At 57.7% G+C, this 23,154-nt stretch overlaps 1 protein-coding gene across 10 annotated transcripts; it reads left to right on the forward strand.

Annotated features, from left to right (window-relative positions):
• Positions 1-28: 28 nt before the first annotated feature.
• PNPLA6 (patatin like domain 6, lysophospholipase) lies at positions 29-22,647 on the forward strand. Of its 10 annotated transcripts, none has more exons than XM_082455403.1 (34): positions 29-132; positions 1,308-1,376; positions 1,713-1,800; positions 1,972-2,054; positions 2,245-2,342; positions 4,103-4,243; positions 4,332-4,491; positions 4,981-5,061; positions 5,283-5,411; positions 5,764-5,844; positions 5,931-6,093; positions 6,438-6,521; positions 6,829-6,938; positions 7,068-7,235; positions 7,324-7,401; positions 12,394-12,599; positions 12,819-12,950; positions 13,039-13,162; positions 13,617-13,730; positions 14,001-14,076; positions 15,825-15,968; positions 16,186-16,249; positions 16,536-16,704; positions 16,901-17,083; positions 17,252-17,370; positions 17,558-17,714; positions 18,000-18,116; positions 18,204-18,273; positions 18,714-18,830; positions 20,442-20,743; positions 21,688-21,804; positions 21,928-22,030; positions 22,141-22,250; positions 22,355-22,647. In XM_082455403.1, the coding sequence occupies exons 2-34, from the start codon at positions 1,350-1,352 to the stop codon at positions 22,424-22,426; spliced, it is 3,987 nt and encodes a 1,328-aa protein (XP_082311529.1). In that variant the 5' UTR covers positions 29-132; positions 1,308-1,349; the 3' UTR covers positions 22,427-22,647. The 10 variants fall into 10 exon arrangements, with proteins under 10 accessions (XP_082311529.1, XP_082311531.1, XP_082311534.1 ...); XM_082455405.1 differs by having other exon boundaries at positions 15,828-15,968; XM_082455408.1 differs by having other exon boundaries at positions 59-132; positions 7,080-7,235; positions 15,828-15,968.
• The last annotated feature ends 507 nt before the right edge of the window (positions 22,648-23,154 follow it).

The following is a 23,154-nucleotide window of genomic DNA, read 5'->3' on the forward strand; positions in this document are numbered from 1 at the left end:
ACCTTCCAAACATGGCGGGGGGCGGGGCCGTGGCGCACCCTGTGGTGAATAACTTAAAGGGGCCGCGCCTGCGGCGCTGGGCAGAACGTTAACGGAGTTGGCGCAGAGTGGATCCCGGCTGCGGCCCTTTGGGTGAGTCCGGGTTTTCTTCGCCCCGTCCCTTCGCGGGTTGTTAGCGAGCCCTCGGCTTTCCCAAGGTGTGTCCTCCGCCGATTCCCGGTAGCTCCCGACTTTCTGACTCTCCCGTCTCCCCCATGCCCCAGCTTCCGGCAGGTGTTTTCGCACCGGTAGCCAGGTGCACCCTCGGTTGGAAGGGGACTAGTCCCCCGTGAATTTTACAGGTAATGTCTCAAGGACCCAGTGACTCCCCCAAATTTCCATTAATACTCGAATGGCGCCAGAAACAGCCTCAGCCTCCCAGAAAAGTCTCAGTAATATTCCAGCATTCCTCAGTATCATGCTCGAACGACTCCAGGGACGTGCCCAACCAGCTCCCGGTTTTCCCAGTAATAGTCCTATAGTCCTCAGAATCTCTCGGTAACTTCCTAGTGACCCCCCCCACCCCCCCCCACCCGTAATTCCAGCGTCCCTGGTTACGTCTCCCAGCAATGGCGCCAGCATCGTTCCTGGAGTCCCAGTGATAATCCGCACCATCAGAGACCCCATAACTTTACTATTACGTGACAGTAAATCTCCAGTATTACCCAGTAACACTTTGCGAGCCCACCCCACTCCGAGCGTCCCAGGATGCTACTGAGACCTCGGCATTGCACCACGACCCCTTGTGAAGGAGCTCCTGACTGCACTCCCCCGTGCCCCAGCCTCTGTCTCCCCGGGGCCAGGCTTGGGCCGGGAGCCAGGCATCTCCCCGGCCCCATGACTCGGGCCCAGTTTTCGTGGGGTGCGGGCATCCAGTCTTCGCAGGGGGTGCTGGGGTGCGACCTAGGGCTCGGTGGATCAGGATTGATCCGTGCCCCTTCAGGGACTTGTTCGCTGGCTGCTAACAGTGGGTGCCCGGCCGGCTGCCCTTTGGCCCCGGGGTGGGTCTGGATAAGTGGGGCATCAGGTCGGCCTGGTGCGTAGGTAAGGGGAGCCTGGTGGGGACCCGGGGACCCACCTTACTCCCTAGCTCGGGCCCCGAGGTCAATTTGCCCCACCCCTCTGCTCCGCAGCGCCCCTTCAGTCGCCCCCAGGCCTGCGGAGAAGCCTCCCCGGCAGTGGGTACGAAGGGGGCAGGGCTTGCAGCAGGGGAGGGGCGGGCCCAGAGTGATGACTTGCCCGGGTTCGTCCTGCTTCTTTCTCCCCAGGAGTCTGAACTACCAGACCTGCCGCCCAGCCTGAGACAACTGATGGAGGCGCCGCTGCAAACCGGAATGGTAAGGGTTGGGGGTTTGTGTGGCGCCGCGGGGACTACAATTCCCGACGTGCTCAGCGCTCATCATCGCGGTCCCGCGAGAACCAGTCTGCGTCTGTTCAGGCGGAACTACGTTTCCCGGTGTGCACTGCGGGCCGCCGAGCCTCCAGACAGCGTTGCTCCCCAGGGGAGGGAGCAGCGCTGGCCCATTTTGCAGATGGGGACGTCGAGGCCCGGGCCGACTGCGATCTCGGAGGCGGCCTTGGCTCAGTGGGATGAGGTCCCGGGCGTCCCGGCCCCCGGGGAAGGCTTGGCGGAGCGGGTATGCGATGCGCAGCCAGTGCCGTTCGTCCCGCAGGTGCTGGGTGTGATGATCGGGGCTGGAGTCGCGGTGCTGGTCACGGCCGTGCTCATCCTCCTGCTGGTGCGGAGGCTTCGAGTGCCGAGTGAGGACCCAGAGGGCCTTCTGGGGGTGCTGAGGGATGGGAAGCTGAAATGTCCGGGCCCCTGAGGCAGTAGAGATGGGATTTGCTGGAGCCTGTACGCAGCGTCCCCATCTCTGGCCCGTGCGGAGTGTGCGTGGAGCTCAGAATGCCCCTCTCCGCACTTATCCCCAGAAACCCCAGCCCCGGATGGCCCGCGGTATCGATTCCGGAAGAGAGATAAAGTGCTTTTCTATGGCCGGAAGATTATGCGGAAGGTGAGTCTGGGACCCCCTGGGGCTCCCACTGGCCACACAGAGACCCTGCCCTTTCCCTAGTTATACTTCGTAGTAAGCCGGCCGCCCTCCTTGATCAAGGGCCTCTGGATCTGCCCCCCTCCTCTTCCCTAGGGTCTGAACTGGCAGTTGACGCATTCCTCCCACCTCCCCCCCACCTTAATCCTCCCAGGTATCACAATCCACTTCTTCGCTGGTGGACGCCTCCGTCTCCACCACTTCCCGGCCACGCATGAAGAAGAAACTTAAGATGCTCAACATTGCTAAGAAGTAAGGCTGTGCTAGGTGTACTTGGGGCTGTCCAGGGCTTTTTGAGTGATCATCCCACACCGAAGGGTGTATCTCAGGCTTCTTTGAACCCCACCGACTGTCTTAGGAGTCTTTCCATGTCAGTGGGACCATTTCAGAGCTCTCCCCCACCAGACAGGCTGTCTCTATCACCTGAGGGCTCTCTCAGTGATGTTCCCTGCCACAGGGGCATCCGTGAGTTATTTAATCCCCAGGCACTATCTCGGATGTCTTGTCATACCCTTAGGGGTCAAATCTGGGGTCCTCACACGAGAGGGTTTATTCCAGAGTCTCACTGGAGTTATCGCAGGTCTTTCTGGGGCCTGCAGGAGGGGCTATCTCTGGCTTTTGTTCCCTAGGGGTTATCTCAGCAATCTCTCTGCATCAGAAAGCATCTCTCTATGTCACCTCCCTTGGATTTTTCCCACACTACACGGAGGCTTTGTTAGGGGGTTCTGTTCCCTAGGAGTCATCTCAAGAATCTTTTGGCGCTAGAGACACAGGAAGGGCATGTCAGGGCATATCATCAGCAAAGGGCTCCCTCAGCGTCTCTGAGAAAGACTCTCTCAGGGATCTTTCCAAGTTAGGAGCTGGCTCTGGGGTCTCCTGACATTACAGAGTCTATTTTGAAGGTCTGTCTCAAGTGTTTCTTCGCACTGAGGGGCCATTCCAGGGATGTCCATGGTCAACAGGTGTGCTATTCCATGGCTTTCTATGACTTGAGTAGGAGGGCTATCTCTAGATCTTTCACAATTAGTTGAGGGTCTGTCCACCTCCTGGGGGCGGTTTCAGTGTCTGCACACCCTTGAGGAGCTACGCTGATGGTGCCGTGACCTTGAGAGAGCTATCTCAGCTCTCTGTGACCTGGGCAAGGGCTAGCCCAAGGATCTTCCTGATCAGAAGAGGAACTATTTCTGGATTTCTCTGTAATGTGGAGTTGAACTCAGTTTAAGCTCATTCTAGAGGGTCTATCTTGAGCATTTTGTGACTAGTGGAAGGACCGTCTTCAGTAGCAACTGTGACTCCCAGGGAGGAGCTCTCCTAGGTCCATGGTTAGCAGAGGGGCTGTATCTGGATTCTCTGCATGTAACCAGGGCTATCTCAAGAGTCTCTGTGACCATCAGAGAGGCTATCTCAGGGTTGTCTGAGACTGGGGAGGAAGGGTTATCTCAGGGATTTTTACAAGGATCAGAGAGGCTGTATCTGGGGTCTCCTGATATAATGGAAGCTACCCCAAGGCTCTGCCTACATGACAGAGGCTACATGATGGAGGCGTGCAATATGTGGGGTCCCATGATGAACAGAGGCACTTTTCTGGGGTCTGCCCATATCTTGGAAGCTGTGTCAGGGATCCACTTAATGAGAGGGTCCATCTAGGGAGCCTGTGACTGGTGAAGGGTGACCTCAGGGTTTTATTTCAGGGGTCAGCAACTTTTCTCTTTTTTGGGCCACATCTGGGGCTTTGCAGGCTGCACGCAACGCTGCTGCAACGACTCAACTCTGCTGTTGTAGCATTAAAGCAGCCTCAGACAATATGTAAATGAATGAATGTATTAATAGCTCGTGCCAATAAAACTTTATTTACAAAAGGAGGTGGCTGGCCTAATTTGGCCAGCGGGCCAGAGTTTGCTGAGCCCTGCTCTGGTGACCCCAGGGAAGGGCTCTGTGGGGGGGTCTCAGGTCTTCCTGAGCCCTCTCCCTGCTTTTCACCACCCCCCCTCGCTCCCCTCTCCTCCCACCAGGATCCTGCGCATCCAGAAAGAGACGCCAACGCTGCAGCGGAAGGAGCCCCCGCCTGCGGTGCTGGAGGCTGACCTGACCGAGGGCGACCTGGCCAACTCCCACCTGCCCTCCGAGGTGCTCTACATGCTCAAGAACGTCCGGTCAGTGTCAGGGTGCAGGCAGGGGGCTGCAGAGCTGGGGCTGACCTGACCTCCTGCATCTCTCCACTCACCGGTCCCTATCCAACAGGGTGCTGGGCCACTTTGAGAAGCCGCTCTTCCTGGAGCTGTGCCGGCACATGGTCTTCCAGCGGCTCAGCCAGGGTGACTACGTCTTCCGGCCAGGCCAGCCCGATGCCAGCATCTACGTGGTGCAGGATGGGCTGCTGGAGCTCTGTCTGCCGGCTCCTGTGAGTGGGCTCCCCCTCCGGGGGGCACCACGGGGAGATGGGCGGCAGGGATGAGCAATGGTGCAGCGGTCGCTGGGGACAGGCAGTGCTTTTGGTCAGCAGGGTTGGTGGGCTTTTTTTTTTTTTTAATTTTGGCAATGCCGCGAGGCGCAGCTTGTGGGATCTTAGTTCCCCCACCAGGGATTGAACCCGGGCCACGGCAGTGAAAGCGCCAAATCCTAACCACTAGACCACCAGGGAACTCCCAGGGTTGGTGGTCTTATGAGATGTGCAGGCAGGAGTTGGGAACGGGTGTCCAAGGGCATCTGGGGTGGTCTGCCCAGTCACCGGTTATGGTTAGTGATGCTGGCCGGAAGGTTCAGTGGGGTCCGGGTGTCAGTGATCACCGAGGGAGAGTGAGGACCAGTGGCGTGGTCGGGGGGCAGGATGTGGGCTGGCAGGGCAGGGGCAGCGCTGGTCAGTGCGCCCCTCCGCCACCCCATGTCTCAGGATGGCAAGGAGTGTGTGGTGAAGGAAGTGGTTCCTGGGGACAGTGTCAACAGCCTGCTGAGCATCCTGGATGTCATCACCGTGAGTGACCAGTACGGAGGGGGCTGGGGAGGCTGGCTGGGAGGCCACAGCCACCAGGCTGGGCTGGAGAGGGTCACCCCCAGGGCCCCCATCTCTGATGCGTCCCTGATGTTGCCAGTGGTCCCTCAAGGCAGTGGCATCAGGAGGGGTCGGGGGGGAGCGGGAAGGGGGGCTCTCACAGCCCCTGACCTTGATTCTCCTTGTGCCCCCTGCACCCCCAGGGTCACCAGCACCCCCAGCGCACTGTGTCCGCTCGGGCGGCCCGAGACTCCACGGTGCTGCGGCTTCCAGTCGAGGCCTTCTCAGCCGTCTTCACCAAGTATCCCGAGAGCTTGGTGCGGGTCGTGCAGGTCAGCGGGCCGTCCACTTCCTTCCGTAACCCCCCACCCGTCACAGGCTCCCGGGGCTGGGACCCAGCAGCCAGCAGGCACTGAAGCTGTGCTTATCGGCCCTGAGCAGCCAGACCTCCCTGACTCCTCCCATGAGCTGCCTCCACCCCCTGTCCCCAGGTTTCTGCCGCCTGATTGTCGGTTTCTCCCTGGCTCCTAGGGCCCTGCCCAGCCCCTTCCTGCTCCGACCTTGACCTTCTGACCTTAGCTCCATCTCCATCTCCCCATCCACGGCCTCACCCCCTTAGTGCTAAGTCCTGTGGCTCACCCTCTTTCTCCCTGGCCCCCTCCTCTGACGACCATGTCCCCAAAGATCATCATGGTGAGGCTGCAGCGGGTCACTTTCCTGGCACTTCACAACTACCTGGGCCTGACCAATGAGCTCTTCAGCCATGTGAGTTACGTGGAGAGCACCAGGGGCCGGAGGGGTGTGTGGCGTGTGCCTCCCCGGACACGCCACAGGATCCCCTCTGCCCCCAGGAGATCCAGCCCCTGCGCCTCTTCCCCAGCCCGGGCCTCCCAGCCCGCACCAGCCCTGTGCGTGGCTCCAAGCGGACGGTCAGCACCTCGGCTACTGAGGAGCCGAGGGAGACGCCTGGCCGGCCGCCTGACCCCACCGGGGCCCCACTGCCTGGAACTGCAGGTACCCAAGATGGCCCCTGCCTGACCCCCAGGAACCGTAGGCTGGCCCAGCCCACTCCCAAGAAGCCCAGGCTCTGCCCCTGAATGCCTGTCTCAGTTCCTCAGATACTCCCACCTGACCTGCCCAGGCCCCCAGGGACCCGCTTAGCTAGGTACCCAGGTGTGACTCCTGTTTGGTTCCCCCAGGAGCCCTGGCCTCAGTCCCACGGGCCCATTGGAATCACTTTTGCTAGTCCCCCAGTCCCCAGGGACTCTGAGATGACCCCTCCCCAGGCCCCCTTCAGCTCCCCACCCCCAGTCCTGGGCGCTCTGAGGAGCTGGAGCCTGAACACGCGTCTCCCCCAGGGGACCCAGTGAAGCCCACATCCCTGGAAGCCCCCTCGGCCCCCTTGCTGAGTCGCTGCATCTCGATGCCCGTGGACATCTCAGGTTTGGGCCACCAAGTGGAGTGGGGGGAGGCCATCGAATTTCTGGGTTGGATGCAGGCCTGCCAGTCTTGATTTTTCTCATCCGTGAAATGGGAATATCGGCAGCACTTTCTCATGTCTTTTTTTTGCGGGTAGTCGTTGAGATGGTGCCCTCCCAACTGTGGTGAGAAGGGTTGCGAGGGACAGAGCGGTGATCGATTAGTCATGTCTGTGTAGCCATGGCCTCGGGTACATAGGTAGTGCTTGCTTAGACTCCAGCTATGGTCACTCTCATCTTTATTGCATTTATTGCCCCCTGCCCACTGCAGGCTTGCAGGGTGGCCCTCGCTCGGACTTCGACATGGCATATGAGCGGGGCCGGATCTCCGTGTCCCTGCAGGAAGAGGCCTCAGTGGGGCTCCAGGCAGCCCTGGCTCGGGTAAGGACCTGCCTTCTTCCCCCACCCCGCCCCAGTCCCCTCCTGGGACCCTGGTCTGGCCACAGGTGGAGTCCCCCGAGGAGGAAGGTCGGGTGGGAGCAGGGAGGTCACAGGCCTTGCCCCACACAGACCCCTACTCAGGAGGCCCGGGAGCAGCCAGCCGGCGCCTGTGAATACAGCTACTGTGAGGACGAGTCGGCCACCGGCGGGTGCCCCTTCGGGCCCTACCAGGGCCGCCAGACGAGCAGCATCTTTGAGGCGGCGAAGCGGGAGCTGGCCAAGCTGATGCGGATTGAGGTGGGCAGCTGAGGGCGTCTGGGGGACCAGGTTGGGGGGGTGGGAGGCCTGGCTGGGCCAGTCTCAACCCCCTTTCCTTCCTCCCCAGGACCCCTCCCTTTTGAACAGCCGCGTCTTGCTGCATCACACCAAAGCCGGCACCATCATTGCCCGCCAGGGGGACCAGGTGAGGCTGAGCCCTGCACGCCGATCATGCAGCCCCGACCCAAGGCCTCTCTCTCTGATCTCTGATCCTTGCCTTTACACCTTAGGTGTAGACCTCCCAGTATATGATTTCCAACCCCTGACCTTTGGATCCTATGACTCTGACTCACAGCCCTCCCTCCCCATGTTCTCTGGACATATTGACCTTTCTCCTCTAATCCCTGAACCTTTTACACTAGGACCCCCACCCCTAGATTTCTCTTCCCTGTCCTGGTGTTTCCTGCAACCTCCATTTTCTGACCTTTCAACTCTACAGCATACTCTGATGCTCTGTCTGCTTCTCATTCCTGGGTCCCTGCTGGGATGGGGGCGCTCAGTAAACGGGTGCAGGTCAGAATCTGGACCTGGAGGCCGGGAACTAGCCCCATGAGCTGGATTTCAGTGCCTCCTGGCGACACACAGGTGTGGGAAACTGTGCATCCCACTAAGCCGTCCATTCTCCAGGCGGGGAAACTGAGACCCATTGTGACGTCACAGCCCAGGAGCACAGAGGAGGAGGGTTAGGGAGGAAGCCAAAGGTGAAATCTGGACTCTGCCCTGACTCCCTGTGTGACCTTGGGTGAATCATCTAGAAACTTGTCATCTTCCTCGCCTGCGCAATGAGGGTCATAACTCTCTGCTAGAATTGTTGTGAGGATGAAACAGGAAATACCCAGTTCGCAGCTACTAGGGTTTGCAAGGGTGACAGGCCAGGGGAGGGTTGGAGCAGCAGCTCCCAGTCGGGGGATGGGGTGGGGGTGACAGTAGGGGTGACATGACTTAGGCGTTGAGACCACAGCACCGCCCCAGGCTCAGGGGAGGAGCCCTGGGCTTGGGGGAGGGGCTGGGGGTGGCCCAGCTATTAGCTGGCTGGGTGGTTATGGTTGTTGTTTTTAATTTTTATTGGAGTATGGTTGACTTAAGGGTTGTTGTTATATCACGTGATCAGTTGACTGAGCTGCCACATCGAGCTGCTCATTGCAGGGTGGGCTCCTTTCTGCAGAGGAAGTTTTGTGCCAGCTGTTTGAGGTACTTGAGGGACTGGCTGAGGAAGTGTGGTCACACCATGGCCCTTGCAGGGGCCCCGGGCCCCTGCTTATCTAGGAGCCTCTGCTGGGCTCAGCCCGGCCCGGCCCCAGCCCCAGCCCAGCCTGCTAACACACCAGGCTCCTCGGGGTCTTCAGGACTTTGTTAGGGACAAAGCTGGTCTGCTGTGCCCCCCTCTGAAACTTTACACCAATAGTTTTCAACGTCGTTGTCAACGACATTTGGCAACGTCGGGACATTTTTGATTGACTTGGGAGGGTGCTACTGTCATCTAATGGGTTAGAGACCAGGGATGCAGGACTGCATGGGCCAGTCCCCCTACAAGAGAATTCTCCAGTCCAAAACGTCAGTGTTGCCAAGGTTGAGAAACCCCGCTTTCCACAAACATTTCCCAAAGTGTATTTCATGGAACAGCCACATCACAAGGGGTCTGTGTGCAACATGTTGGAGAAACGCAGGTTATTTTACCCCTTCTTGGCAGCTCCCAGTGAGCATTATTAGCGTATTCAAGGCTCTGAGAAATCCTGCAGTGGAAAAAAACATGCTTCCCAATCTGAGGACAAATGGCAGCCTACTATTAATCACTCCCATTTATATCCCAAACCCAGTCTGGGAATTCTATCTTGGAAGGTCCCAGCATGTGTGTATGTCTCCTGGGCCTGGGCCTCTCCCAGGGATCCTTGCAGTGTTTTGGCACTCATCTGGGGCTTTGTGGGGTGTCAGACAGGTTTGTGTAATGAATGAGGAAGGAACCTTTCTGTCTCTGGGCGGTTTCAGTTCCTTATTTGAAAGGGTGGGTCAGAGAGGCATCCAGCTGGGCAGGCTAACCAGAGGGGAGAGGGGCGTTTGCTGTGTCCCAGGGTTGTTGCAGAGGCAAGAAACACCAGTGGGGTCCCCTGCCTTTGGGAAGCTCATAGTTCTGACAGACATTACAGTCAAAGGATTACACAAATGGTTGCTGAATCATATGTGCTTAGTGCTACAAAGGAGATGTTCTCAGCTCCACAACGTCTGGTTTAGTCAAGGCAGTGTCTCTGTGGAAGTGACCTCCAGAGAAGGAGGAAGGATGAGGATGAATTAACTAGGTGCAAGGGGAAGGAAAGAGCATTCTATGCAGAGGGGACAGTTTGTGCAAATGTCCTGTGGTAGAGCTATTCCATCTGTAGGAAACAAAAGGAAGTCAACAGGGATGGAGTGGAACAAGGGAACTGGGAGCAAGGGGATTTTTTTTTTTTTTTTTTGGATGCACTGCACGGCTTGCAGGATCTCAGTTCCCTGACCAGGGACTGAAGCCAGGCTCCGGGCTCCAGCAGTGAAAGTGGCGAATCCTAACCTCTAGATCACCAGGGAACTTCCCAAAGGGGATTTTTTTTTTTTTTAGAGACGTAATTCATGCATTATACAATTCACCCATTTAAAGAGTACAATTCAGTGGTTTTTAGTATATTCACATAGTTGTGCAACCATCACCACTGTGCATTTTAGAGCATCACCTTAAAAAAGAAACACCGTACCCTTAAGCCATCAGTCTCCTACCTCCTAAACAGCCCCAGCCCTAAGCAACTACTAATCTTACGTTTCTATAGATTTGCCCATTCTGGACATTTCATATAAATGGAATCATACAATATGTGGCCCCTTGTGTCTGGGCTTCTTTCACTTAGTATGATGTTTTCAAGGTTCATGCATGTTGTGGCATGTGTCATTGCTTCATTCTATTACGGCTGACTACTGTTCCATTGTATGAATGGACCACGTTTTGCTTCTTAATTCATCAGTTGATGGACATTGAGTTATTTCTACCTTTTGGCTAGTAGGCATAATGCGGCTATGAACGTTTATGTGCAGATGTCTTTGTGGACACGTTTTCATTTCTGTTCGGTAGATACCTAGGAGTTGAGTTGCTGGGTCATATGGCAACTCTGTTTTTTTCTTTTGGCTGCGTTGGGTCTTTGTTGCTGCATGCAGGCTTTCTCTAGTTCCGGTGAGCGGGGGCTACTCTTCGTTGCGGTGCACGGGCTTCTCATTGCGGTGGCTTCTCTTGTTGTGGAGCACAGGCTCTAGGCACACAGGCTTCAGTAGTTGCGGCGTGTGGGCTCAGTAGCTGTGGCTCACGGGCTCTAGAGCACAGGCTCAGTAGTTGTGGCGCACGGGCTTAGTTGCTCCGTGGCATATGGGATCTTCCCAGACCAGGGATTGAACCTGTGTCCCCTGCATTGGCAGGTGGATTCTCAATCACTGTGCCACCAGAGAAGTCCCCGGCAACTCTATTTTTAATTCTTTGAGGACTTTAAAATTTTTTGCCAGATTGTTTCCCAGTGGCTGCACCATTTTACAGTCCCACCAGCAGTGTGTAAGGATTCCAGTTTCTTACATCCTCTCTAACACTTTTTGATTCAAGCCATCCTAGTGGGTGTGAAGTGGCGTCTCATTGTGGTTTTGATTTGCATTTCCCTAATGATTCATGATGTTGAGCATCTTTTCATGGGCTTACTGGCCATTCATATATCTTCTTTGGAGAAATGTCTATTCAGAGCCTTTGACCATTTTTTTAAAATTTATTTTATTTATTTATTTTTGGCTGCAGTGGGTCTTCATTGCTGCACGCAGGCTTTCTCTAGTTGCGGTGAGCGGGGACTACTCTTCGTTGCACTTCACAGGCTTCTCATTGCGGTGGCTTCTCTTGTTGTGGAGCGTGGGCTCTAGGCGCGCGGGCTTCAGTAGCTGTAGCACGGGGGCTCAGTAGTTGGAGCTCGCAGGCTCTAGAGTGCAGGCTCAGTAGGTATGGTGCACGGGCTTAGTAGCTCCGTGGCATGTGGGATCTTCCCAGACCAGGGCTCGAACCCATGTCCCCTGCATTGACAGGTGGATTCTTAACCACTGTACCACCAGGGAAGCCCTTGCCCACTTTTTAACTGAGTTATTTGTCTTTTTAGTACTGAGTTGTAAGAATTCTTTACATATTCTGGATACCAGACCCTTAGCAGATATATGATTGGCAAATATTTCTCCCATACGGTGTGTTGTCCTTTCACTTCCTTGATAGTGCCCTTTGAAACTCAAAAGTTTTTAATTTTGTTGAAGTCCAGTTTATCTATTTTTCATTTTGTTGGTTGGGCTTTTGGTATCATATCCAAGATTCTGTTGCCAAATTCAGTGTGACCATGATTGACCCTTATATTTTCTTCTAAGAGTTTTATGTATGTATGTATGTATATATGTATTTGGCTGCGTTGGGTCTTCATTGCTGCGCATGGGCTTACTCTAGTTGCTGCGAGTGGGGGCTACTCTTCGTTGTGGTGCGCCGGCTTCTCATTGTGGTGGCTTCTCTTGTTGTGGAGCATGGGCTCTAGGCACATGGGCTTCAGTAGTTGTGGCTCGTGGGCTCAGTAGTTGTGGCGCATGGGCTTTGTTGCTCGGCGGCCTGTGGGATCTTACCGGACTAGGGCTCGAACCCGTGTCCCCTGCATTGGCAGGCAGATTTTTAACCACTGCGCCACCAGGGAAGTCCCATCTTCTAAGAGTTTTATAGTTTAAGCTCTCAGATTCATGTCTTTGATCCATTTTAATATGGCATAAGGTGAAAATCCAACTTTATTCTTTTCCATGTAGCTATGCAGTTGCCCAGCACAAGCAAAGAGGCTCTAAGCTCAGCCATGCTCCTGTGTAGCCAGTCTTCGTAGGCTCTTGCTGGCTGTGTTGAAAAGAATTCATGGGCCTTAATCTGGGCTGAGTTGGGTCATCCATTAGCAATGTCTGCTCTGGGTGCTGAGTGGGAATATAGATACATATGCTGCTCAGCTCAGTGCTTTGGAAAGCCTTCACTCTCTCCAACTTTTCCTTCCTTAACCTTTCCTCTGGAGTGCACTGACCTGAGTTGTGGGTGAGGTGGTGCCCCTGTGCCCATCTCCTGGCCCTTGCCCTACAGGATGTGAGCCTGCACTTCGTGCTCTGGGGCTGCCTGCACGTCTACCAGCGCATGATCGACAAGGCCGAAGATGTGTGCCTGTTCGTGGTGCAGCCTGGAGAGCTGGTGGGACAGCTGGCCGTGCTTACCGGCGAGCCCCTCATCTTCACGCTGCGAGCCCAGCGTGATTGCACCTTCCTGCGGATCTCCAAGTCTGACTTCTATGAGTATGACTGGGCCCGATATTGGGGTGGGGGTGACGCTCAGGCAGCCCCGACCAACTCCATTCTGCCCTGCATGAGGCCATCCCTCTGAACAGCCAACAGTTTTCCAGGGCAGCTTTGAGCCCTTCCTGTCCCACCTCCAGGCCATCACCCACCCTCTCCACTCCCTAAGGGCTGTTCTAGGGCGCCCCCGGCCCATGCACCCCCGCCCTTCACCTACAGGATCATGCGTGCACAGCCCAGTGTAGTGCTGAGCGCCGCGCAGACCGTGGCCGCGAGGATGTCACCCTTCGTGCGCCAGATGGACTTCGCCATCGACTGGACAGCGGTGGAGGCGGGACGCGCACTGTACAGGTGCAGGCCCCGCCCCCACCTCTCCCCGCAGGCCCTGCCTACGAGGACCCTTACCCTGTCTGACCCGCCCCTCTCACCGCCACCCCAGACAGGGCGACCGCTCCGACTGCACCTACATCGTGCTCAATGGGCGTCTGCGAAGTGTCATCCAGCGTGGCAACGGCAAGAAGGAGCTGGTGGGCGAGTACGGCCGCGGGGATCTCATAGGAGTGGTGAGCTCGGCCCCACCCACTGACCTCTAACCTCTCCCAGTCCAGTTTCCCCCCACGCCCAACATACACTTCATCCCGGGTAACCTGTTGGGGGTAGTGAACGCTTCCTCCCCAACCTATGACCTCGTGCAATCCACTTTCCCCAGCTCCTTTCCATGGGGCGGGGCGATGGGGGCAACCTCACCAGGGTGGTGAGTCTGATCTGAATCCGTCTCCAGACCTCTCTCCATCAGAAGAGGGGACCCCGCCGGTGTGGACCCCTGTCCTCCTGTCCTCTCCCTTTCCTCAGAGCCCCGAGATGGGTAGTGAGGCTTGGTTCTCTCCACCCCCATCTGGGGGTTGGGGCGGGGTTGGGGGGGACTCGGTACCGCCTCCTCTCTGCACCCATGGTCGTCCTCCCCCTTACCTATCAAGCTCCTGGCTCACGCAGCCCTTCAGGCACACTGTCCCCTAGGTGGAGGCGCTGACCAGGCAGCCACGTGCCACGACGGTGCACGCGGTGCGCGACACAGAGCTGGCCAAACTCCCCGAGGGCACCCTGGGCCACATCAAACGTCGATACCCGCAGGTGCAGCTCGTTGGGTTGTGGGCTGTTCTCCTAATGGGGGCTGGACAGATGGGAGTGGGGGCGGGTACCCAGAGAAGGCAGGGCCTAATGTGTGGAGAGGGGGGTTAGATGGGGGTGGAGGCCTAGGAAGGAGGTGAAGCCTCCAAGTGAGGGCGGGGCTCATGGGGTGGGGCTCAGGTAACAGGGACCCAGGCGCCCTGGTAGAGGAGGAAAAGATGGTGCAGAATTGCTCCTCCAGTCTCACTGGACCGCCGGCCTCCAACGCCCCAGGTCGTGACCCGCCTCATCCACCTGCTGAGCCAGAAAATTCTGGGGAATTTGCAGCAGCTGCAAGGACCCTTCCCAGGTGAGAGCTGGCCGGCGCCCGCGAATGCTAAGGGATCTAGTCCAATGCCCAGAACGAGCTAGGAGAGGGAGCCATGAACCCGGGGCATGCTGGGAAGTGGAGTCCCGCGTATAACCTGCTCTGGGCGGGGCTTCAAGCGGGAAGTGGGAATCCGAGTTCCGAGTTCCGGTGCATACTGTGGGCTGCAGTTCGGGTTGCTGGGCATGCTGGGAAACGGAGTCCTGGACCCAGGGCCGGCTTGTTAATGGAATCTGAAGTATCAGTGGTGCTGAGAGGTGGAGTCTTTAGGGCAAGCTTGGTTCTGGGTATCAGGGTTGGCTGGAGGATGGAGTCCACATACTAGGAAGGGGAAACCTAGACTAAAGTGTGCTGGTAAGTATAGTCTATGGGGTGGTGTTTGGGGCCCAGGGCATGTTGGAAAGTGGCTCTGTAGGTTACCAGCCTGGTGGGAGATGTGGTTCCTGGTCCCGGTGAATGCTGGGAGATGGTCCCTGTCCCAGTGCATGCTGGGGGTGATGGTGGTGTGGGTCCCTTCCCAGGGCATGCTGGGAGATGTGGTTTCCGTCAGCTAGGATACACTGGGAAATTGAGTCAGATTCGAGATGTGCAGAAATATGGACCTGTGTTATGGTGACCTGACCCTGGACCAGCCTGGCAACCTCTACTCTCCTTTTCCCCCCAGGGGCTTCTGCCCCAGCAGCCCTGGCACCTGGATCCTGAGGGTAGGAGTGGGGCAGTGAGCCGTGGCCAAGAACTGCCCCCATGCCCAGGGTCTTCCCCGATAGACTTTTCCCCCAGTCTTGCACCAAGCACACAAATACACGTTCTCTCCCACCCAGCTGCCAGGACTGCCCTTGGTGTGATTCTGGGGCAGATATAGGGGCAGGGACTTTAAAATCTCAGACCTCTGGGAACCTGGAGAATGCACAAGACAGACAAAACCCCTAGAAGGGTTTACAGCTTCGGAAGCAAGATACAGTTTTTAAAATACAAAGAAAGAGTACAATGTCGGATAACGTACGGTGCAGAAAACAAAATAGGGTCTTGATGGGGTATGACTAGGGGAGGGAGGGAGGCTTTTCTGAGGACAATGAGCTGAGACTTGATAAATGAGATAGGGCCAGACGCTGGCAGAACTCTGAAGGCTCTGCACACAGGGTTTGGTGGTGTTGAAACACTTCAAGGAGGGAAGTGAGTGAGGGGGAGGAATAGCGGGGTGGGGGGGGCAAGTCACGCAGGGACTGGGAGCCGTCGAAAGGCATTTGAACTTGTTCAGACTGTTACAGGAAGAACTGGAGGAGAGGAGGCAGGGAGAAGTCCGGTCAAGAGATGGGGGTTGATGGCTTGGTCTAAAGTGTAAGTAGAGAAGCTGATAAGCAATCAGTGCATCAAAAATACATTTCCGTCTAGTTTTGTGTCCAAGTCCCTTTAGTGGACAGAGGCCCCAAGGCCAGAATGGGGTAGGGGCACAGATCAGTCCACGCAGGTGGAGTGGAAAACAGAAATGGTTATACAGTTGTGTAATGGAGGCCACTGAGGAGATTGGGCCAGAACTGAAGGTCAGATAGCCAGGTCTTATCAAGGACAGTGGTTGAGGCTGTGAGGCTAGGATCGAGGCCATGACCTTCACTACGGCATCACTAAGCCTCAGCTGAGGAACAAGGAACAGGGATTTCTGAGAAGGCAGAGGAGAGTTGACCTTTCCAGACACAGGACTGCACAGCAAATACCATCCTTTGGGGTCTCAGCAGGTTCGGGACTAGGTGTTCCCCCTCACTCGGAGCTCACCAACCCAGCCAGCAACCTGGCAACAGTGGCAGTGCTGCCTGTGTGTGCCGAGGTGCCCATGGTGGCCTTCATGCTGGAGCTGCAGCATGCTTTGCAAGCCATCGGTCAGTCGTGGGCAAGGGCAGGCTTTCGGTCTACGTGGGGCAAGGCGCACGTGGGTGGGGGCATTGGCCAATGAATGGAGACGCCTGGGTGGGTCAGAGGTGGGGCTGGGGGGCTGGAGCAGGGCTGTGGGAACGGAGTGGGTGGTATTGTCTTATAGGAGGGCCCTCCAGCTCCGTTGACCTGGGTTCCTAAACACCCTTCCTCACCCATCCCCAGGCCCCACACTTCTCCTCAACAGTGACATCATCCGGGCGCGCCTGGGGGCCTCTGCGCTGGACAGGTGTGTGTTGGGGGTGCAGGAGGTCAGGGTGGGGCGCGAGGGATAAGCTCAAAGCGTAAGATTCTTTCAGATCTCATTTGAGATCTAGGCTGTGAAACAAGGAGCATGCGCCCCCCCATCCCTCTGATCACTGGGGAGACAGTGGAGTGAATCCGCCCCTGGAGGATGCAGACGTATGGGGCTTGAATGTCCAGGTCCCCCTCCCCAGAGCAATGGAGCTACATGGTCCCTGAGGGCAGGGACCCCTGAGCAGCCCCAGGATGACGCTCCCCCACCCCCATGCTAGCATCCAAGAATTCCGGCTGTCGGGGTGGCTGGCCCAGCAGGAGGACACGCACCGCATCGTGCTCTACCAGACAGACGCATCGCTGACGCCCTGGACCTTGCGCTGCCTGCGCCAGGCCGACTGCATCCTCATCGTGGGCCTTGGCGACCAGGAGCCCACGCTTGGCCAGGTCCGGAGACCATTCACAGTGACCCCATCCCTGGGATCCCGCCCCCTGCCCTCCGGTGCCTGCGCCGGGCCACGTGCACCCTCACCGGTGGGGCTAGGTGACCAGGAACTACGGGGCCAGGTGTGGGAGGGGCAGGGAGGAAACCACGGGTGAGAGTGACTTCCGTGCTTCCCCCTTCTCCCCCCGCCCCACAAAGCTGGAGCAGATGCTGGAGAACACGGCAGTGCGCGCCCTCAAGCAGCTGGTCCTGCTGCACCGCGAGGAGGGCCAGGGCCCCACGCGCACAGTGGAGTGGCTCAACATGCGCAGCTGGTGCTCGGGGCACCTGCATCTGCGCTGTCCGCGCCGCCTCTTCTCGCGCCGCAGCCCCGCCAAGCTGGTGAGGGGCCCTGCAGGGGACGGGTCGGCTCGCAGGACCTTTCAGGGGCGTGGCTACTGGAGGGGCGTGGCCTAGAGACCAGAGGGGCCGGGGCAGTGTCTTGGAGGTCCAGACGCCGCCTCCTACACCCGCATCCTCACGGGCCGCGTCTGTCTCCTTGCACACCAGCACGAGCTCTACGAGAAGGTTTTCTCGAGGCGCGCAGACCGGCACAGCGACTTCTCCCGCCTGGCGCGGGTGCTCACAGGCAACACCATCGCCTTGGTGCTGGGCGGGGGCGGGGCCAGGTGAGGGGCGGGGCCAGCGCTGGCAGGGGCGGGGCCAGGGGCCCTGAGGGGTAGAGCTGATTCCCTGGGCGCGACCCCATAGGGGCGGGCCGGCACCACCTGCCTTGCAGGTGAGGGAGAAGGGATAAGATTCCTGGGGGTGGGGCTTAGGGGATCCCCAGAGGGTCACTGGGTCTCCACCTTGCAGGGGCTGCTCACACATCGGGGTGCTGAAGGCATTAGAGGAGGCGGGGGTCCCCGTCGACCTGGTGGGCGGCACGTCCATCGGCTCCTTCATCGGGGCCCTGTACGCCGAGGAGCGGAGCGCCAGCCGCACTAAGCAGCGGGCCCGGGAGTGGGCCAAGGTGTGTGTTGCGGGGAGGGGGTCCCCCCACCCCAGGAGCACCCTGAAACCTCACCCTAGACGGGCTTCTGGGTTTCTCCTGAGCCTCCCCGTCTTAATCTGTGAACCCCACCTGGATCCTTTATAGAGATACCTCCAGGACCTTGGATGACCGCCCCCCGTGACTTCCTGGCTAGTGACCCTAGTTTCCAGCTCCCAGCTGGAGAAATCAGGCCCCTTAGGGACTGCCTAGTCAGTGGCTCCCAAGTGACAACTGTTTGACCCCCCGCTGGCCCATTGCCCCTAGAGCATGACTTCAGTTCTGGAGCCCGTGCTGGACCTCACCTACCCCGTCACCTCCATGTTCACGGGGTCGGCCTTCAACCGCAGCATCCACCGTGTCTTCCAGGACAAGCAGATCGAGGTGCACGCTTCCCCCATGCCTGCCCCTCCCCTGCCCCTCCGCACAGGAGTCCCCACTCCTCCTGGACCTCAGTCCCTGTCCCTGTAGGACCTGTGGCTGCCGTACTTCAACGTGACCACGGACATCACCGCCTCGGCCATGCGTGTCCACAAAGATGGTGGGTACCCCAGCCGGCCCCACCAAAACCACTGTAGCCACGTGGGGAATGGGTGCGGGGGAGGGGCAGCTGAGCATCTGGGACATTGTTAACATGAGTGACCACCCCTCCTGGCCTGAGTGCTGAGCACTAATCGTCACCCACTAATGCCCCAGAGGCCCCAGGTATGTCTGTCCTCGCGGGCAGGAGGCCGAGAGACTCGTCGGGCGCCTCACCCCCTCACACCAGTGTCCGCAGGCTGCGTGTGGCGCTACATCCGGGCCAGTGCCTCCTACTGCCCCTACCTGCCCCCGCCTTGCGACCCCAGGGACGGGCACCTGCTGGTGGACGGGTGCTACGTCAACAACGTGCCGGGTCAGCGAGCCCCCCGGGCTGGCCGGGCCTCCAAGTGTGTCTGAGTGTGCCTGTGCGTGTCTGTGTCTGTGTGTCCCGCCGGGCAGGCTCCCTGTGGCGATACGTGCGTGCCAGCATGACACTCTCAGGATACCTGCCGCCACTGTGCGACCCCAAGGACGGGCACCTCCTCATGGACGGCGGCTACATCAACAACCTGCCAGGCAAGTAGCCGCCTGCTTGTCCCCGTGCACAGACACGCGGGCAAGCTAATTGCAGACGTGTGTGTGCAGGTGAAGGATGCACCCACGTGCTGTATTTGACACGCACACACACAGGGCAAGCGTGGACACACGCAGGTGGGTGGGGCACCTCCACGACGAGCTTTCTTTCACACCCACTCACTTGAAGCATGCAGATGAGAGGCAGGGGGGTTGCAACTTAAAATTCCACACACCCAGTGGCGTGCAAACACAAGTAGACACCTACGCTGGCTACACAGGCGCTTGAGGTCCCATAGATCAGGGATCTGCACACTGCACCCCACAAGCCAAATCTGGCCCCCTGCCTGATTTTGTAAATAAAGTTTTATTGGCACACAGCCACACCTAATCGTTTATCCTTTGTCTGTGGCTATGTCTGCACAGCAGAGTTGAGTAGTTGCAACAGAGACCATATGGCCTGGAAAGCTGAGATTATTTTTTCTCTGGCCTTTTACAGACAGCTTGCCAACTCCTGCATAGGCGTTCTGTACAGATACTTGCACTCACACAATCTCATGCGTGTGAGCAAGTGTGTACAAACTCACAGGTGGACGGGCACACTTGGACGCACAAAGAAACATACTTAGACATTGATCTAGGGACACGGGAAAGGAATACAAACAGTCCTGGGTGTGTGTACAGAGGCATAGCATACCCAGAGGTGGGTGTGTTCACAAACATACAGACAGGACATGCACATACCTGATAGGGGTGCGTACAGCACACACAGAGACACACACACACACACACACACACACACACACACAGAGACACAGACAAGCTTGTGAGGGACACGGGCAAAGTCTGATGGAGACTTAGGTGTCTTTGGGGACTGGACCTGGCTACAGGATCCTGTCCATGTCCCCCCAGGCACCCCCAGACCCACTCAGGGGCCCTCAGTGGGGCACACAGACCCACGGCTACAGCACCCTCCTCACCGCGCCATCACCCCACCCTTCACTCCATCCGTCCTGCTGCCTGAATCTCCTTGATCCGGCTCTTTGCTCTGTGTCCCTTGTCTCAGCCTCAAGATCCCTCTTTCCACCTGGATTCTCTCTCCTTGCATATCTCTGGCCCCTAATATCTCTCTCTCCCACGAGTCTCTGTTGCTGTCTCTGGTCCCCTGCATTTCTCTCCCCGCGGCTCTGTCTCCCGATGTCTTTATTCCCACATCTCCCTGTGTCTCTGACCCTCCGTCTGTTTCCATGACTCTGATCCCTTCATCTCTGCCTCCTGGTATCCTTACTATAATCTGTCTCTCCGTGTCAGTCTCCTTCCATATCTTTGTCCCCCATGTGTCTGACCTTGTGTCTCTTTCCCCAGTGACTTTATCCCTTTGCCTCCATCTTCTCCATTCCTCTGGCCCTGGTTCCCCAGACCTAAAAGCTCCAACACCCATCCCCTCCTCCACATCATCGGCCTCTACAGCCATACCCTTTGCATGCCTGCATGTTGTTCGCATGGTTTTTTTTTTTTGCGTGACCACGTGCATGATGGTGTTTGTGGGGCTGGGTTGAACTTCCCTGCCTCAGTCCTGGTGGAGAACAGCCCCCTGACCCCCCGGCCCCACAGCGGACATTGCTCGCAGCATGGGTGCCAAGACGGTCATCGCCATCGACGTGGGAAGCCAGGATGAGACGGACCTCAGCACCTACGGGGACAGCCTCTCTGGTTGGTGGCTGCTGTGGAAGCGGCTGAACCCCTGGGCAGACAAGATCAAGGTTCCAGACATGGCCGAGATCCAGTCTCGCCTGGCCTATGTGTCCTGCGTGCGGCAGCTGGAGGTCGTGAAGTCCAGCTCGTACTGCGAGTACCTGCGCCCACCCATTGACTGCTTCAAGACCATGGACTTTGGGAAGTTCGACCAGATCTATGTGAGTGGGTGGGAGCCACTTGGTGCCAGTGGGGTGGGCCGGCAGAGCTTTACTACTGAAAGCCCAGAGCAACATGAGGGGAAGGATTCTAGGGCTCCATTTGGGATCCGTGGGGAATAGAACGGTAATCAATCAGTGATGTCTGCAGTGAGTGTGGCAAGGGGATGTACATGTGTATGTGTGAACTAAGTTTCTTAATATGTGCCAGCTGCACTGCCTGAAGCATGCTGTAGAGATTTCTAATGCCATTTCTGGGATACTCTGGATGGAGCCCTGTATAATGTGCCACTGACCCAGAAAAGTGTGTCATAGCCCATACCAACTGAAAACGATCAGTAGCTGGGACTTCTCTGGTGGTCCGGTGCTTAGGACTCCGTGCTTCCACTGCAGGGGGCACGGGTTTGATCCCTGGTCAGGGAACTAAGATCCCGCGTGCTGTGCGGCATGGCCAAAAAAAAAAGAGAAAGAAAGAAAAGAATATGATCAGTAGCTGCTGCCCAGAGCCTTGAGTAAAAATGTCTGATTCCCTTTCTGGGCTCACTGGGAAGACATGCCATGCTGGATTAGCGATGTCTGTTATGGGCATGGGAGATGGTGATATTTACGGGTATACCGCATATTTGCAGACCTTGAAATAAGCCTGCACGCCACCATCTCGAATCATTTGGTACTTGGCACACTGCATGGGGCTGAGTGGGAAAGAATGTGCAAAGAGTGATTGGTAATGTCTGGCAGGGGCACAGGATAGAGGACATGGGGGTGAGTGTGCTACGTATGGCCGACTCTGAAATCAGTGTAGTCTCAAATGCCAGCTCCCCCAGAGCATCAGGCTTTTGAGGGGCCAGGGCAGGGGCAGGCAGGGTGGGGATAAGCAGAGAAGATGAGGCAGAGAAGAACACCCCCGGGGGTTGCAGACATGGCCCCAGCCCCCTTGTTTCCTGCAGGATGTGGGCTACCAGTACGGGAAGGCCGTGTTTGGGGGCTGGAGCCGGGGCGACGTCATTGAAAAGATGCTCACGGACCGACGGTCTGCAGATCTTAACGAGAGCCGCCGTGCAGACGTAAGCCTGTGCCCTCCTTCTCCGGCGGGGCCACTCTGACAACACATCCCCCGCCCCCAGTCCCCTCTGGGTCTCCCCCAGACCCCAGACGACCCTGAGAGCCTCACCCACGCCGCCCCGCAGGTGCTCGCCTTCCCCAGCTCCGGCTTCACCGACTTGGCGGAGATCGTGTCCCGGATCGAGCCCCCCACGAGCTATGTTTCTGTTTCCGACGGCTGTGCAGATGGTGAGGGGGTTGAGGGCGTCCCCAGGAGGGTGGGGCTGGGGTCGGTGTACTGGTGGCTGGAGAGGTCAGCCCAGCCCGAGCGCCCTCAACTTCCCCCACTGCCGTTCCAGGGGAAGAGTCGGACTGCCTGACGGAGTACGAGGAGGATGCGGGACCAGACTGCTCGCGGGACGAAGGGGGATCTCCGGAGGGCGCGAGCCCCAGCACTGCCTCCGAGACGGTGAGAGCGGGCGGCCCGGGCCCCCCACAAGGTGGGGAGACCCGGCTGACTGTGCCGGTGTCCCGGGCTGTGTGACACGTGCGGGGTCGCCCCTGTCCCTGCAGGAGGAGGGCAAGTCGATCCTCCGGCACCGGAACTGTCTGCCGCAGAACCCCCCCGGATCTGCGGATGCCTGAGGACCTCGAGAGAGGTCCCACCTTGGGCTGGACTAGGGGTGGGCCCTCTGGGGGCGGCTCACTCCCCCTCTGCCTGCTGCTATGCCTGTGATCCCCCGGGGTGCCCCTTGACCCCCAGCCCCCAGGGTCCACACACTGGACTGGCTTGTCCCCCGGGGGACGGGCAGCACTGCACTGGTGACCCTTGATCAGTCACACCAATAAACCTTCCCCTCTCGGAAGCGGCCGTATCTCATCTTTGGGTTCAGGGGGCACCTCGCCCCACCTTCCATGCTCAGGATGGCCCGGGCTGGGGCCGGAAACAGCCTTGAGCTTGTCACCATGACCTGCACTCCCAGCCTCGGGCTGAGCTTCCCCCACTGGGAGTGGCCATCCCCACATTCACCTGTAGGCCCACACACATATGTATGTATATATATGGCATAAAATTTATCATTTTAGCCATTTTTAAGTGTACAGTTCAGTGGCACCAAATAGATTCACACTGTGCAACCATCCATCCCCAGAAGTGTCTCACCTTCCCAAACTGAAACTCTGTCCCCATGAAACACTCAGTCCCTGCTCCCCTCCCCCAGCCCCCACCACTCTACTTTCTGTCCCTAGGAATTTGACTTGTTTGTGGACCTCACGTGAGTGGAATCATACATTATTTGTCCTTTTGTGTTTGGCTTATTTCACTGAGCATAATGTCCTCAAGGTTTCTCCGTGTTGTAGCAGGTGTCAGAATT

This window comes from Balaenoptera physalus, assembly GCF_965194825.1.
Source record: "Balaenoptera physalus genome assembly, chromosome: 3".
Classification (NCBI taxonomy): domain Eukaryota; kingdom Metazoa; phylum Chordata; class Mammalia; order Artiodactyla; family Balaenopteridae; genus Balaenoptera; species Balaenoptera physalus.

Coding starts and splice junctions, on each gene's coding strand:
- PNPLA6 (XM_082455400.1), top strand. CDS start 1,572: ATGGGGACGTCGAGGCCCGGGCCGACTGCGATCTCGGAGGCGGCCTTG. Junction 13,731..14,000: donor TCAAACGTCGATACCCGCAG/GTGCAGCTCGTT, acceptor CCAACGCCCCAG/GTCGTGACCCGCCTCATCCA. Junction 18,628..18,713: donor CTACGTCAACAACGTGCCGG/GTCAGCGAGCCC, acceptor CCCGCCGGGCAG/GCTCCCTGTGGCGATACGTG.